This window comes from Periophthalmus magnuspinnatus, chromosome 15, assembly GCF_009829125.3.
Source record: "Periophthalmus magnuspinnatus isolate fPerMag1 chromosome 15, fPerMag1.2.pri, whole genome shotgun sequence".
NCBI classification, from domain to species: Eukaryota; Metazoa; Chordata; class Actinopteri; order Gobiiformes; family Gobiidae; genus Periophthalmus; species Periophthalmus magnuspinnatus.
The window spans coordinates 32,079,619-32,094,106 of NC_047140.1; the positions used below are offsets into that span (position 1 = coordinate 32,079,619).

Here is a 14,488-nt window from a genome sequence, read left to right on the forward strand (position 1 = left end):
ATAACTTTAAAGGGCCACGCATTTTACTAAAACACAGTTAAGATCATTATGTGTGTGCGTCAACGTACAACTGACAAATGTGGATTAAACATTTTACAGCTTTACCAGAAAATATTAAGTTAAAACAAGGACATTTTCTCGTTAAAACTAAATCATTCCAGGTTATAACTACTCAGTTTGATGTTTTAACGTGAAAATATTAAACTCAGATCCTTTATCCACTTTATATCGTGATGTGTGTGATCTGTGATCTTCAACAGTGCGCAGAGCCACGCGCTCATCATTTTGTGTATGTTTAATGACAGGACAGGCCCGTGGCGCTCCCCCTCTGACCCGTGCACACAGCCCACTGCAACAAGCTCCAGGACTGTGTTTAGACGAGCCACTGCGCCTGAGGACCAGAGCGCAGGACCAGGGCGCAGGACCAGGGCGCAGGACCAGGGCGCACGTCATGAAGTGACTGGTCCAAGTCCAGTGCACTGGATTTGAGTTTAATATGTTCGCATTAAAACGTGAAACTGAAGTCGTTGGAACCGGTAAAGGTTGTGTTTTAAGGAGAAAACCTTCTCGTTTTAACTGAATATTTTCTCATAATGACTAAAGAGCCAGTAAAATGTTTAATCCACTGTCAGTTCTTGCTCTAAGGAAATGTGAAAGCCGGTGCCCCGTGAGTCCTTTGTACAGGCTGGAGCGTGCGCGCGTGTACGTGCAGATATACCAGGGCCTGGCGCTGGAAGGAGGCTGAGTTGCAGAGTAAAAAAGTGTCTTAGTTATGAAACATGCTCACAGCAGTCCTACACTTGGCTCTGCACATCTTCTGATCTCTGGAAATAGCTCAGCCTCCCACTCGTCCTTATATAAGCTCCAGCTCAGAGAAGGGCCAACATAAGGAGTGTGAGTGCACGTGCGTGTGGGAGCGTGCACGTGCGTGTGTGGGCAGTATCTTGTGTTCATCCTTTTGTGATCGCGCGAATAGCAGCCATTAGAGCTGAGAGTGGAACAACTGTATCATTAGAACATGTTTTTACTGGAGCTGTGAGCGCGGACAGCAGCTTCAAGGAGTCTCCCATTTTCACTTCAATCAGGGATAAAACATGTAAGAAATATAAATAATAGTTTAGCACCAATCATGGGTCAGTGTGTAAAGAAAAGTTGAAAATATGTTGGAAAAGTCATGAAGAAGACAGTCCCACACTGATGACATCACACTGATGACATCACACTGGAAGAATTCTGTCCAAAGGTTGGAACATTTTTTCTGATACTTTAAACATGATTTCAACAAAATAAAGGTATTTTCTTATATTTGTATTTGTCACATAATCGTCTCTGTGACATTAGAGGAGCTTTGGCTCAGTACGCCACATGGTTGCTAGGTAACAGTTATGGAATTCTCTAGTGTGACGTCATGATTTACAACCAGGAAGTAAAATTTTAAACCTATAAGTGGTTTTACTTTTTTTTTTTTGTAAAAATGTTAAATATGCAGAAGTATCGGGTATCGGTCTGATACCAGGTGCCAGGATTTGTACTCAGACTTGTCAATGAGCTGCCGATACCAAGAGCCGATACCACAGTAACTCCTCTGCTTCTTACTTGCCCTCATGGCTCTGTGCGGCTCTGTACACAGGTGAACATAAAGCTGCACATTCTCTGTTCTACACATGAAGCTCAGCTTTAATCACATGTGACTGTCACATGAAATATAAAAACATTTAGGACATTTAAATGTTTTCATAGTTCACAGCAGACACCAGCGCAGGGCTGTTTATGACAGTAGCATGCTAACGTGGCTAACGTGGCTAACGTGGCGCTAGTGATTATTTGGGCTTTGTTCTCATTTATTGCAGTTAACAAAGATTTAAAAAAATATTGACTGAACAGAGCGGGTTCAAAACTTTTAAAAGAGAAACAGCCTGAACATAAGTGTAAAGTGTGACCGTGTGAAAATAACACAACACTCACATTTGTACTAAACGTTGCTCCTCAACAGTTAGCTCGTTAGCGGTTAGCTTGTTAGCAGTTAGCTCGTTAGCAGTTATGCCAGAGCGCAGTCCACAAACACAGATGGTAAATATTATAGTCAGGTGCCTATGGAAGCCCGTTTCCGCCATGAAAAAATAAATAAAAGCCCCACAGAAAGTCGAAATTACGAGTTTTAAACTCGTAATTATGAGTTTAAAACTCGTAATTATGAGTTTAAAACTCGTAATTATGAGTTTAAAACTCGTAATTTCGACTTTCTGTGGGGCTTTTATTTTTTTTTTCATGGCGGAAACGGGCTTCCATAGATGCCAGACCTTGTCCAGATGTTTATCTAAATAAATTCAATTTCAGTAGAAATTTAAAACATCTTCAAATAAGTATTCACAGATGAAAAAGTAGACTATACTAAAAATCCTATGAAATTAATTAGATTTACCCCTGTAATCAAACACATGTAAATGTAATTTGTCTGGTATCAGTATCAGCAGTAAAATCAAAATGAAGTTTTGGAAAAAGTGGTATGAGTACATTTCAATATTTAACAGTAGAAACGTTTGAAATTATAAATGCAGCTTTTATTGTGTTTGTTGAACAAAAAGGTCAAATAATATTTACAGTATGTTCAAATGTGACGTCATTCACTGCGGCTGTATCAGATTTACACCTTTAACAGAAGAAACACTAGTAAAAAAGAAAGACCTTTCTTCATTGCGCCGCTTCTCCTCCGTTTACTTTGTCTTTGTCCTGAAACAGAGTGTGACTTTAGTGTTTGTTCACACAGTGAAGCACAGAGACAGTGGTATATGAGGTTCTTACAGTTTCAGTTATGTGCGTCGTTACCTGGTGGGTGTCATCCCGGCGCCGCAGCTCCGCCTCCACCACACTGAAGAAGTCCTCCTCCGCCCGGGCCATGAGCTGCTGCACACTCTGAGCGTCAATGGCATCGATGGCGTCGCGCCCGGCGTCGCTCTGCTCAGATCGACTGCGCTCTTTCAGACGCTGTTCTCTCTGACGGGCCTCCAGGATTTTCTCACGCTTGGCCTCCCGCTCAAACATCTACACACGGCATCACATGTAGTACCTGTAGTACCTGTAGTACAGGTGTATACACACACGATGTAGACACAGACACATGCATGCAGTACTCACTGCTGCCAGTAGGGTCTTGTCGTTCTTCTGCAGAGAGGACAGTCCTGAGCAGAACTCCAGAAGTGTAGCAGAGCCGCCCTGAGAGCCACAGGCCACCAAACGACCAGTGTCCTGAATCTGAAGGCAGTACAGGGGCTCGTCACACACCTGGAGACAAACACACAGAGTCAGTACACACTGGTGTGAGACGGGGCTGTGATGTGGTGGTGTTGTGTTGTTGTGGTGTTATGCTGTTGTGGTGTTGTACTATTGGTGTTGTGTGGTTGTGGTGTTGTTGTGGTGTTGTATTGTTGTGTAGTGATGTGTTGTTGTACTGTTGTGTTGCTGTGTTGCTGTGCTGTTTTTTCACTGTTGTGTTGCTGTCGTGTTGTTGTTGTGGGTGCAAACCTTGACAGACAGGGTGGGCTCATTCTGCTTGAACAGAACGTCCCACACGTCCAGCACACCGCCCATGTTTGAGGTGAGGAACACGGAGGGCCGCACGGGGCTCCAGCACGCGTCTGTGAGGTACGACATCTGGTACCTGAACACAACACAAACATGAACACAACATGAACATGAACACAACACAAACATGAACACAACACAAACAAACACAAACATGTTCTGACTGGGTTTGGAGGCTCATGTTCATGTTTTGTGGCTCATGTTCTTTAAATCACACCATGTGTTTGGTGTGATGTGCTCGTTATACTTTGCAGCTGATGCCGTCCCCATTCCCTGGGGATGCGATGCTAAACTTTTTTTGTCAGTGTTCGCTAATGTGTGCATTGTGTCATCATGGTGAACATCTGCTGAACGTTCTGCCATAGACATATGCATAGAACACCCCCAGCGTGATGTCACTGTAACGTATCAATCTTTTGTCTGTTCGTCTGTAAAAGGACATGTGCCTCCTCCAGGTGTTTGTACCTGGTCCACATGATGGCCGAGTCCCTGATGTCCTCAGACCAGATGCGCGCCGCCCAGTCTCCGACGGTCAGGAAGTTTTTGGGGAAGAAGGGGTTACGATGAAGAGCCTGCACGGGGCCGAGGTGACCCTCGTACGTGCACACGATCTTCTCTGCGGGGGTCTTCGCCTTCCTGTTACAGGACAACACCACCCCCTGCTCCGTCCCCACCATGAACTTAGTGGGCTGAGACCAGAGAAGAGTGGAGTCAGTGTGAGGACTGAGCACATATGTGTGAAAAAGCACAAAATAAGACACACTAAAGATGATTTCTACAGCGAGAGCCCAATGAGAGCCCAGCCTCTGTCTCATGAGCCCTGTTCAAACACAGAACAACACAACCAAAACACACACCTGCACAAGTCCATTTAAAACATTATAAACAGGAGCAGGTTGATTCTAAATGTTTATCTCACATTATTAAACTTCTGCAGTGGCTCCATTTTTGGGAAGCAAAATAACCAAAAGTTATTTTTCTAATTTCAGTTCTAGAGCCGACAATTTTTAGACGGAGACAATCGGGAGATCATGGATTAGTAACAAGTGACATATCGAGTCACTCTAGAGTCGTGGTCAGTTAAATCCATTTCTAAATCCATTTTGACAGAGTGTTTGTTCTAAAGCCTCAGGACTCACCATGGTCGGCTCATACTCCAGACACAGAGCTCCCAAAGCTCGTTCCATATTTCCTTCTCGGCCTGGGTCCAACACCAGGCGCTCAGTGGGTTCAGTCAGCCTCCGGACGTCCCACCACAGCACCTGCACACACACACACACACAAAACATTGTTGTCGCGTGTTTAGAGATTTGACTTTGTTTTATTTCATTTGAATTCTTGTATAACCTGAGGTCAGACTCATCTGGGGTCAAATATTACGTCATAATAAAGTGAAACAGATCTTATGCTTTTAATGTCCTGAAAAAGAAATGATACTCAACGATGAAATGAGGTTTTTACTGTGTACTGTACCGTGATGGAGGAACTGGACAGAAGAGTCATTTGGGCTGAGATAAATACGAATGTCAGAAAAACTTTGGGAAGATGCTGTGTGTTTTATTTTCTAAGACAAATACAAGTGTTTACTGTTACTATTCCATTAAAATACCACAGGTTTCTTGGATCTGGCTGCATCAGGTAAATGACGTTTGGAAACACAAACATTGCTCTGACCTTAAACCTTTTGTGAAGCAGAGGAACAAATGGACTGAAGTCAAATGAAGCTGGAGGCAGTGCATTGTGGGTACCTGTCCGTCTGTGGAAGCAGAGAAAGCGTCTGTCCCAGTTTTGGATTGGAGCCAGATGATTTTATAAACCGGGTCTCTGTGACTGTGCTCCACCGAGGACAGCTCCACGGGCAGACTGCCACGACGAGTGTCCCAGTACGCTGAAGAAAAAGATAAACAGAGGGTCAAACTCAACTCTAAAACAAACAAACAAAAATACAACAATAAACTGAAACTTATGAGACTTCAGTGAGTAAACTGACCGATCTGTCCACTGTACGTGCCTCCCACCAGAGTGTGGGGGTCTTTGGGATTGTATTCGATGCAGACGAGAGGAGACACCGGCTTCAGCGTTAACTCTGGACGATTTGGGTTTTCTGCGGTAAATGATAAATAAAAACATATTTATGAACTAAATGATTTCATAATGTTTTGGTGATGTAATAGAAGAACGGAGCAGAGAACTGACCGATGTCCCAGATGTAGGAGTCCTCACACATGTTGGACTGTGACGTTTGGAAGTGCAGACAGGAGTAAGCACCTGCCAACTTTTTCCCTCCGTCCGGGTGCCAGGACAGACATGTGACTGTGCGCCTCACCTCGTTTGGGTCTCTGATGGAGGACACTTGATAAACGTGGATGGGATACACTGGAGGGTTTATATGTGTATTTATAAATAATACCTCTACGTCTGAAGTATTCAGACTGACACAGACCTAAAAATGTTGATGGTTTTGGCTGACGGCGGCTCCACAACCTCCCCCTCGTCCTCCTCACTGCAGTACTCCTGGAAAATGTCCAGAGCGTTGTTCTGCTGGAGACAGTGTCCCATGACCTAAACACACAAACACTTAATGTAAAGGAGCAACAGTCTGCACCACCACACTGCAATCACACCTGACCCTGTGTCCAGAGCCCGGACCCCGTGTCCAGAGCCCGGACCCCGTGTCCAGAGCCCCGACCCCGTGTCCAGAGCCCCGGACCCCGGGTCCAGAGCCCTGTCCTGCAGACACAGACACATACAGGTGTGTCTCTCAGTTTATGGACAGGCCTCATATTCAGAGCCTCCAGTTTCACTCCCTGAGCTGCAGAGGCTGCACTAGCACTGAGTCCTGATTGGCTACAGGTGTTAGGGTTTAGGCAGTGACCAATCAGATCAGAGAAAGACATTTTAGGTTTAAAACAACTGGATTTCAGCTTTGAGAGTGTCATGTGACGCTCATTCTGCTTTTTGATAGGACAAGTGTTGAGTGTTCTGTGTTCACATATTAATGTCCAACTCTGTTTTTCACTCTCATCTTTGTGAAGGAGTCACAGGTTTTATTATTGTATTTATTATTATTGTTTTATAATCTCAGAATCAAAGCCTTGGTCCACATTTAAAGGTCGTACATTACAATAAACTGACCCTTGTGAACTTTATACGGCGTTTGTGACGAGGAAACATTAGATCAGAGAATAGTGTAATGTGAGCACTTTAAACATGACACAGACGGACAGAGGAAAGACTGAGCTGAAAAACATGGACATGAATGAGAGAAGAGCCCCAGTGCATTATGGGACGTGTATGCTCTTACACTGCCCAGCTGTGGGATGCTGTTCATAAAGCCCTCATCCTTCTCCACTTTCTTGCGGAAGCGGATGGTCTGTTCCATCTCGTTGGGGTCCACGTCTTTAGGCCAGCCCCCCTCCGTGTGGTTCATTCCACGGCTCTCAGTCACAAAGCGCTCGGTGTTCACCTGCACGAGACCACATCCATGTTCTAACACTGTGACCTCCTCAAAAACAGACCTGGAGCTGTGTTTTGTTTCATTCACACATGTTTGAGTAACACTTTATTATTAGTCTGTTACATCTCCAAAGATCAAAATGCTCTGTTTCACCTTGTGATGTCATCAAGTGGTAGTTTTCACGTTAACTCCTCCTTTTACCTTTAGTTCAGTCGAGATAAGAGACAACTCCAGGACTGAAATGATCCAAATGATTCTAGAAATGAAGGTGTGTGGAGTTTAAAAACACAGTGGAGCACTTCCTGTATCACCACACGATGACATCACAAGGTGGAACAGAGTGTTTTCAGTTTGAGAGAAGAACTCAGCCTAAATATATGATATACTTTTCTATGTCTTACATGAGATTAAAGATGTATACGTCAGGTTTGGCTACTACTTCACTAAAACATAATTCTCTTATATTTTACATTTTTCTTAGTCCTGATTTAAACGCCGAAGGCCTTGAGAAACGAGCCCTGCTTTTTGGAGAGGATTTCAGATTTGAAAACATAATCACAGGCTTTTTCCAACTCACTGCTGAGGACATCCTATATTTTGTATTTTTCTTTTTGATTTTTTCCCCACAAAAAGCCACTTGACTGATTTAAAACAGGGTCCACTCGGCCCCGACCGAGTTTCAGCAGGTTTGCCTCAATGTAAAAAAGTTGAAAAACATTTAAACTAAGAAATCCCAACCAAGTCCAGGCTTCAGCTTCTTCAAACTCACATTTAACAGTGAGTTGGTTTGAGACATTCTGCAGATGTTTTTAATCATTTGTCACTAGTGATGTTCATGAAAGAGTCGACTCTTCTGAGGCTCTTTTCAACGGTTCCTTAAGTTGAAAAGTTGGATCCTTATCTCATTTTGTTAAAAGAACCGACTCTTTTTCTTTGCATTTGTTTTATGCATTTTACAGATAAACACAAGAAACAGAACAGAAGTAAAGTATTATTATATTGCAAACATTTTTCTTTAGAGTTTCATTATTCTGAAGGGTAAACTCACTCCACTCAGTTTGAATCATTTTAAACACATGAGCTTTAGTTTGTTCATAAAATGAGTCTTTGGCTTCTGTCATAGAAATAAACAGTAAAAGAGCCAAAAGTCCCATCAACTACTGGTCCCATTTAGTGGTAAAGGTCTGGGCTTTTCTGTTTTTGTTTTTTTTTTCTTTTTTCTGGTCTCTTCAGACGCTGGCTCATTCTCACCTGGTTCTGGTTCTAGTTCTGGTTCTGACCTGGTGCTCGGACATGTCTGTCCGGGCCTGTGTGGCCTGGTCCCGGGTCGTTCTCTGGATAAACTCTTGTGTGAGACTCGGGTCCGGCCTCAGGTCCAGACTCAGCTCTGGGCCTCGGTCAGAGAAAAGACACGGCCTCCCGAAGTCACTGCGGACACGAGTGTAAACGTGGACGATCTCCATCCTGCCCCGGGGCAAACACGACACACAACCAAAAACACGACACGAAACACAACAAAAAACACGAAACTCAACACTAAAACCGTCTGTGTCCACGAGGAGACCGTTTCCCAGCAACGAGCCCCTCAAACAAACTTTATGTGTCCCGCCTCTGACAGGTCATTTTAACAAAACACGTTTACAATTTAACTAAATAATAATAATAATAATAATAATAATAATAATAATAATAATAATAATGATAATAATAATAATAAATAAATAATTATTTTTTTCCACCATTTGACCTTTTTGTAGGTTTTAAACGTTACTTCCTGTTTTGAAATCGTGACGTCACTCTGTGGAATTACTGTTACCTAGCAACCATGAAGCACACCCCAGAGTACACAGACATTATCATCTAACGAATACAATTATAAGAAAACACATTTGTTTTGTTGAAGTCACGTTTAAAGTGTCAGAAAAATGGTTCTTGTGTAAGTTGTGACAAACTTTTTAACAGAAATCCCCGTGTGTGACGTCATCAGTGTGGAAATCTCTAAAATGGAACTTTCTGTAATTTTCAACATTTTTTCACAAACTGTAAAACTAGAATTTGGTTTTGTCCCACCAAATTAAGTCAGAATGAGTCTTCAAAACCTTCACACAAATGTTCATTAGCGCTGGACCACAGACTGACCGATATCACAGACGGACCGATATCACAGACGGACCGATATCACAGGCGGACCGATATCACAGACGGGCCGATATCAGTCTTGTAAATTCATTTTTTTCCCTGTCGATTTCGTGGTACTTTCATGAGGAACATCCAAACAAAAATGAAAAACTTCACCATTAAAACATGAAAAACTAAACACTAAAACATCACAACAAACAAGGACCAGACCAAGAGGAGACGGAGAGGAGTGTAAAGAGGAGACGGGCCGAGGGGGAGTGTAAAGAGGAGACGGGCCGAGGGGGGAGCGTAAAGAGGAGACGGGCCGAGGGGAGTGTAAAGACGTCACTTCAGCAGGAAAACCCTCTCAAATCTTGAGCTTTCACAGCGAAGTTGCAAATAAAAATATTTCTCATTCTTTTTTTTAAAGGTCAGAGGTCAGATGCTGACACTCGAGCAGGACACGAGGAGCAGGACACGAGGAGCAGGACACGAGGAGCAGGAGGATCAGGGTAAACACACAAAACACATTTTAAAACAAAATGTTTTATCAAATGAGGATTCTGAAAGTGATATGTCATTTTTAATAAGTCATTTTTTACAAAATCTATTTCCTGAGCTCATAATCAGGATGTGAAGGTGCTGTGATCGTCACGGTGATCGAGTGTTGAGTAATTTGACCGTCTTGCGGCCGTAGTGCCAGTAGCTGTACCCGGACGCTGCTGTGGTCACTGCAGTGACAAACCTGTAAAACACACAAACACACACTGTAAAAAGTATTAAAGTCTCACACGGAAATGTTCAACATGTAAATGTCCAAGTGTCCAGTGTAAAGGAAATATGGCCTCACAGTCGACACAGGGCCTCAGAGTCACAGGGCCTCAGGGTCAGAGTCACGGGGCCTCAGGGACAGAGTCACGGGGCCTCAGGGACAGGGACACGGGGCCTCAGGGACAGAGTCACGGGGCCTCAGGGACAGGGACACGGGGCCTCAGGGACAGAGTCACGGGGACTCAGGGACAGAGTCACGGGGCCTCATAAACCACCATTTTTTCCCCTTTCACTACGAGGGTGATAACGCATTAAAATATTCAGTGAACGAGTCCAATAAACATTTGTTGAACCGTAAAGAGTTTAAATACCAAAGCAACGATCTGGATGATACTGATACGGTTTGGAGTTTTACTTTGGCTGTTTCTAAACTGTGGAGACGGTTCGACTCCACTTTAAAGAAAATAGACGTGAATTTTGTCTGAGGGCTGCTCAGCGGCGCAGGCGAAACAGAACATATGGAAAACTACATTTACTCCAAGGGGGCAGAGTGGAATGACCCCCCGTGTGTCCTGTATTTTCAGTGGACTGACCATAGACACTGCAGCGCAGCACAGTCTGTGTACTGGAACACGGGAGCAGCCAGAGACGCCGCCACGAGAAACAGCTGGACGGCCGTGTTCATCTGAAACACACAAAACAGGTGAGAAAGGCTTTTTCAAACTTAGACACAATTTTTTAGCCAAAAACATTTTCATTTTTGTCATGTTTATTGACCTAAAGAATCAGTTTTTCAGGGTAGCTTTTTTCCACCCCCCCGATATCCTGACGTGTTCCACAAAACATGAAGTCTATTAAATTAGTCTTTGTGTTGATAATGAATCCAAGAATTCGTTTAGTTCAGTTTGACATTTAAATGCAACATTCATTCTTACTTTACTGAAGAGAGTGGGCTTGAGCTGTGCCGTGGTGTAGCAGGGGTTAAAGAACCTGCTGAGGGTCACCTGAGGAAGGACACACAGGTCAGGCTCTCGTCTGTAGCTTTAGCTAAAATCTGCGGGACTCTCAGGTGTTGTACTCACCGGGGGAGGCACTGTCTTGTAGCGGACCCAGAACACTGCAGCGATGAGGCCGATGTCTCTGGAGATGACGAGAGCTGTGAGCAGAACTGAAACAGAGCAACGCCATGGAGACAGGAGTCACTACTACTGACCTACTGACCTACACCTCAGCAAATACAACACATTATTCAAATAACTTTAACCACTAGACCTTGGCCCACGTGTAAACCTCCAGCACAGGCCCATATTTAAACATGACTCCACTTTCTTTCAATGTTCTGTATTGTGACTAAAAAGTATGATACAGAACATGGTCCTCACTTTTATAAACACAAGCAGAGTTTAAAATCTGAGCCAAACGTGATTCCTCACCTGGGATCAGCTCGGCGTAGGTGAGACTGACGTATAAAACACTAATAAGAATCTTATCAGCCAAAGGGTCCAGAGCGCTGCCCAGAGCCGACTTCTGACTGGGCCACGTCCGAGCGATGTAGCCGTCCAGCTGAAAGACACAGGACACACACATATTTGTACACACACGTCTTCACATGTGATCCCACAGCTGGACAGAAATATATTAAATTAGAAATATTCAGCAAAATCGACTTTTCAGAGTTTTTCCACCATGTTACAGTCGTTTCATCTTTTACTCCCTCGAGGTTGTATCTGGAGTGATTCATGTTTGAGTAATCTTTAATCACTTATTTTCAGGACGCCATTTTGTGGATTTACCCGTTTAACCTCCACTGTGACACGCCCACTGTGACGTGTGCACTTCCTTCTCCAGTTTTATTTTAAGTCAGAGGACTTGTTTCTTTTATTAAGTCATTCTAGATGAATATCGTGATTTAAAATGTGTAAATTATAAACAATGATCCACAGAGATGAGAACTATAAAGACACAAGCTCAAAGGACGGCGCTGTGGTACCAGGTCAGTGGCTCCTGCGAGTGTGAACAGGGCCAGGCTCAGGTGGAAGTGCTGTGTCATGATCAGGTGTCCAAGGACAGGGGCCAGAAGGATCCGGCAAACGCACAGCAGGTTTGGGACGGTCCAGGGATTCTCGTACTGTGGACAGAGCAGAGACAGGTGAGCAGAGACAGGTGAGCAGAGACAGGTGAGCAGAGACAGGTGAGCAGAGACAGGTGAGCACACACGAGTCAGGACAAACGGGTCAGGACACACGGGTCTCAGCACACACACGGGTCTCAGCACACACACGGGTCTCAGCACACATGGGTCAGGACACATGGGTGAGGACACACGGGTGAGGACACACGGGTGAGGACACACGGGTGAGGACACACGGGTGAGGACACACGGGTCAGGACACACGGGTCAGGACACACGGGTCAGGACACACAACACATCTCACATTCTACTGGAAAGAACTAAACACAAACCCATTTGGTTCTTACACGACCAGTCAAACATTTGGACTTCATTTGTTTCTTTATTTTTATGATTCACTTTCGATTCTCACTGAAGCATCAAAACTATGAACGACATAAAAAGTACACCCAAAAAACTCAAACGTTTAGATTGTAAAGTAGCCACCCTTTGCTTTGACCCTGAGTGAAAACCAGCTGCACAAAACAAAGGGACGGCACTCTGAGGGTTTGAATATGAAATATAAAGAATATTTAATTTATATTTAACGTTTATTAAACTTTTATTTGCTGTGTAATTGCTTCATATGTCTGACATCTTCCATCTGTTTATAAAATGTATAAAGTAGTAAATTTAAAGATAAAAGGTCCAAACCTCGGGCTGGTCGTGTATGTTCTTGCATATTTTACATCTTGGCTTTTGAGCAAAATTACTTTGAAAACTTAACTTAAGATGAAGTTATTTTTTAAAGTTCTCAGACCTCAGTGCTCAAAATAACCACAACCCAAATCTGACTTTACCAAAGTCTTTGTGTTGTCATGGGGAATGTGCAGCTGTGACAGATGATTTCAACACTACACACAGTAAACACACAGTAAACACACAGTAAACACACAGTACAACACAAAATAAGCACACATCATCTCAGAGTACAGTACTGCAGAGTACAGTAGTGTACAGTACCGCAGTGTACAGTAGAGTACAGTACTGCAGAGTACAGTAGTGTACAGTACCGCAGAGTACAGTAGTGTACAGTACCGCAGAGTACAGTACCGTAGTGTACAGTACCGCAGAGTACAGTACTGCAGAGTACAGTACTGTAGAGTATAGCAGTGTACAGTAGAGTACAATACTTTACTCTCTGGAGCAGGACTCTTTGTCTGGGACAGGCTCCTGACGCTCACCAGTTGTTTGAACTTGAAAAGTCCATGTCCAGAGACTGGACTGTCTTCACTGCGGTCCGCCTGTGGACTCTTGTTCAGGTGTTTGTTGGTGTCACAGAGTCCTCGTGCTCCAGGTGCATGCTGGGCATTAGTCCAGGGCTGGGCATTAGTCCAGGGCTGGACATTAGTCCAGAGTGTCCTCTGTCCTCTCCAGGGTAAAAACACAGATCCAAACGTGCGCCCCGTGCGCGTGAAGAGCCGGATCGCGGAGCACGGGACTCGGCTCTCAGTGAGTCTCACACAGTCTGGGACAGGTGCGCGCGCAGGCCGCCATGACAGGGGCTCATGCGCGCACACACTCCTGCTCCGCGCGGACACGGAGCCACAAACAGAGCCGCAGAAAGAGCCGCACACAGACACGGCTCTGGAGCCGCGCGGCCCCGTGAGCCTCAGCGCGCACACGCTCAGCATGTTCATACAGAGTGTCTTTAAAGAGACACGTCCCACGCGCTGTCCCGCCCCATGTCCCTCTGTGGACTCTCTGTGGACACTCACACGGTCAGAGTCAGCGCGGCTCCAGCTCCACACAGAGCCGCCATGCTGCCGTATTCTGATACTGTGGTGTCGTGAAACTGCTGCGACAGTGGGCGGAGTCTCATCTCTCTTCCTTCTCCTCCTTCCTCCATGTTTCAGCTGTCAGTCAAATGCTGTATATTACCTGTTGTCCCAAAGCTCAGAGGAGACTCAGAGGGATAAAGTTCAGAGCAGATGAGGCTCGATCTGAATCAAACTGACCACGAAGCTTCAAGATCAGGGGTGTCCAAACTATGGCCCGGGGGCCAAATGCAGCCCTCAGACCAGTTTTTATTGGCCCTCTGTCCTCCTGCTGAACCGGCAAATTAAACTATTTCTACAACTATATCCTCAAACCTGACAGTGTGACACAGACCTGACATGACTGTGTTTCTCATTCACACACAGGGCTGTGTGTGTAAAGCACCGCACTGCACTGATCACTGTCTGTGGCCCTCAGCTTCAAATATGTTTTGAGATGTGGCCCTTGATGAAAAAAAAAAGTGGGCACTTCTGTTCTAGATCCTTCAGCCTAAACCGGATGTGTGTCACCGCCCTGACCAGGACGATCGGAGCCGTCCGCTGCAGGAGCCTGTGTGCTTCCTTCCCCAGCTCCTTTAGCAGAGGAGCCTCAGGAGCCTCCTCACCGCGGTC

At 44.7% G+C, this 14,488-nt stretch overlaps 2 protein-coding genes across 2 annotated transcripts; both read right to left on the minus strand.

The window, feature by feature from the left end:
* Positions 1 to 2,691: 2,691 nt before the first annotated feature.
* On the minus strand, positions 2,692 to 8,502 carry dnai2b (dynein, axonemal, intermediate chain 2b). Its single transcript, XM_033979355.1, has 12 exons — positions 8,320 to 8,502; positions 6,887 to 7,048; positions 6,026 to 6,144; positions 5,779 to 5,921; positions 5,573 to 5,686; positions 5,331 to 5,470; positions 4,722 to 4,844; positions 4,048 to 4,271; positions 3,523 to 3,658; positions 3,136 to 3,282; positions 2,827 to 3,042; positions 2,692 to 2,730 (listed from the first exon to the last, which is right to left on the minus strand). Exons 1-12 carry the CDS (start codon positions 8,500 to 8,502, stop codon positions 2,692 to 2,694), a joined length of 1,746 nt encoding a protein of 581 aa, XP_033835246.1.
* A 1,218-nt stretch (positions 8,503 to 9,720) lies between these two features.
* Positions 9,721 to 13,862, minus strand: crls1 (cardiolipin synthase 1). Its single transcript, XM_033979635.2, has 7 exons — positions 13,283 to 13,862; positions 11,919 to 12,056; positions 11,362 to 11,491; positions 11,011 to 11,096; positions 10,864 to 10,932; positions 10,522 to 10,613; positions 9,721 to 9,902 (listed from the first exon to the last, which is right to left on the minus strand). The coding sequence occupies exons 1-7, from the start codon at positions 13,736 to 13,738 to the stop codon at positions 9,809 to 9,811; spliced, it is 1,065 nt and encodes a 354-aa protein (XP_033835526.1). The 5' UTR covers positions 13,739 to 13,862; the 3' UTR covers positions 9,721 to 9,808.
* Positions 13,863 to 14,488: the final 626 nt, after the last annotated feature.

Coding starts and splice junctions, on each gene's coding strand:
- dnai2b (XM_033979355.1), bottom strand. CDS start 8,502: ATGGAGATCGTCCACGTTTACACTCGTGTCCGCAGTGACTTCGGGAGG. Junction 4,845..5,330: donor CTGCTTCCACAGACGGACAG/GTACCCACAATG, acceptor GTGTGTGTGCAG/GTGCTGTGGTGGGACGTCCG. Junction 3,659..4,047: donor TCGGCCATCATGTGGACCAG/GTACAAACACCT, acceptor TGTTGTGTTCAG/GTACCAGATGTCGTACCTCA.
- crls1 (XM_033979635.2), bottom strand. CDS start 13,738: ATGAACATGCTGAGCGTGTGCGCGCTGAGGCTCACGGGGCCGCGCGGC. Junction 11,492..11,918: donor TCGCAGGAGCCACTGACCTG/GTACCACAGCGC, acceptor TGTGTCTTTCAG/CTGGACGGCTACATCGCTCG. Junction 10,933..11,010: donor ACAAGACAGTGCCTCCCCCG/GTGAGTACAACA, acceptor GTCCTTCCTCAG/GTGACCCTCAGCAGGTTCTT.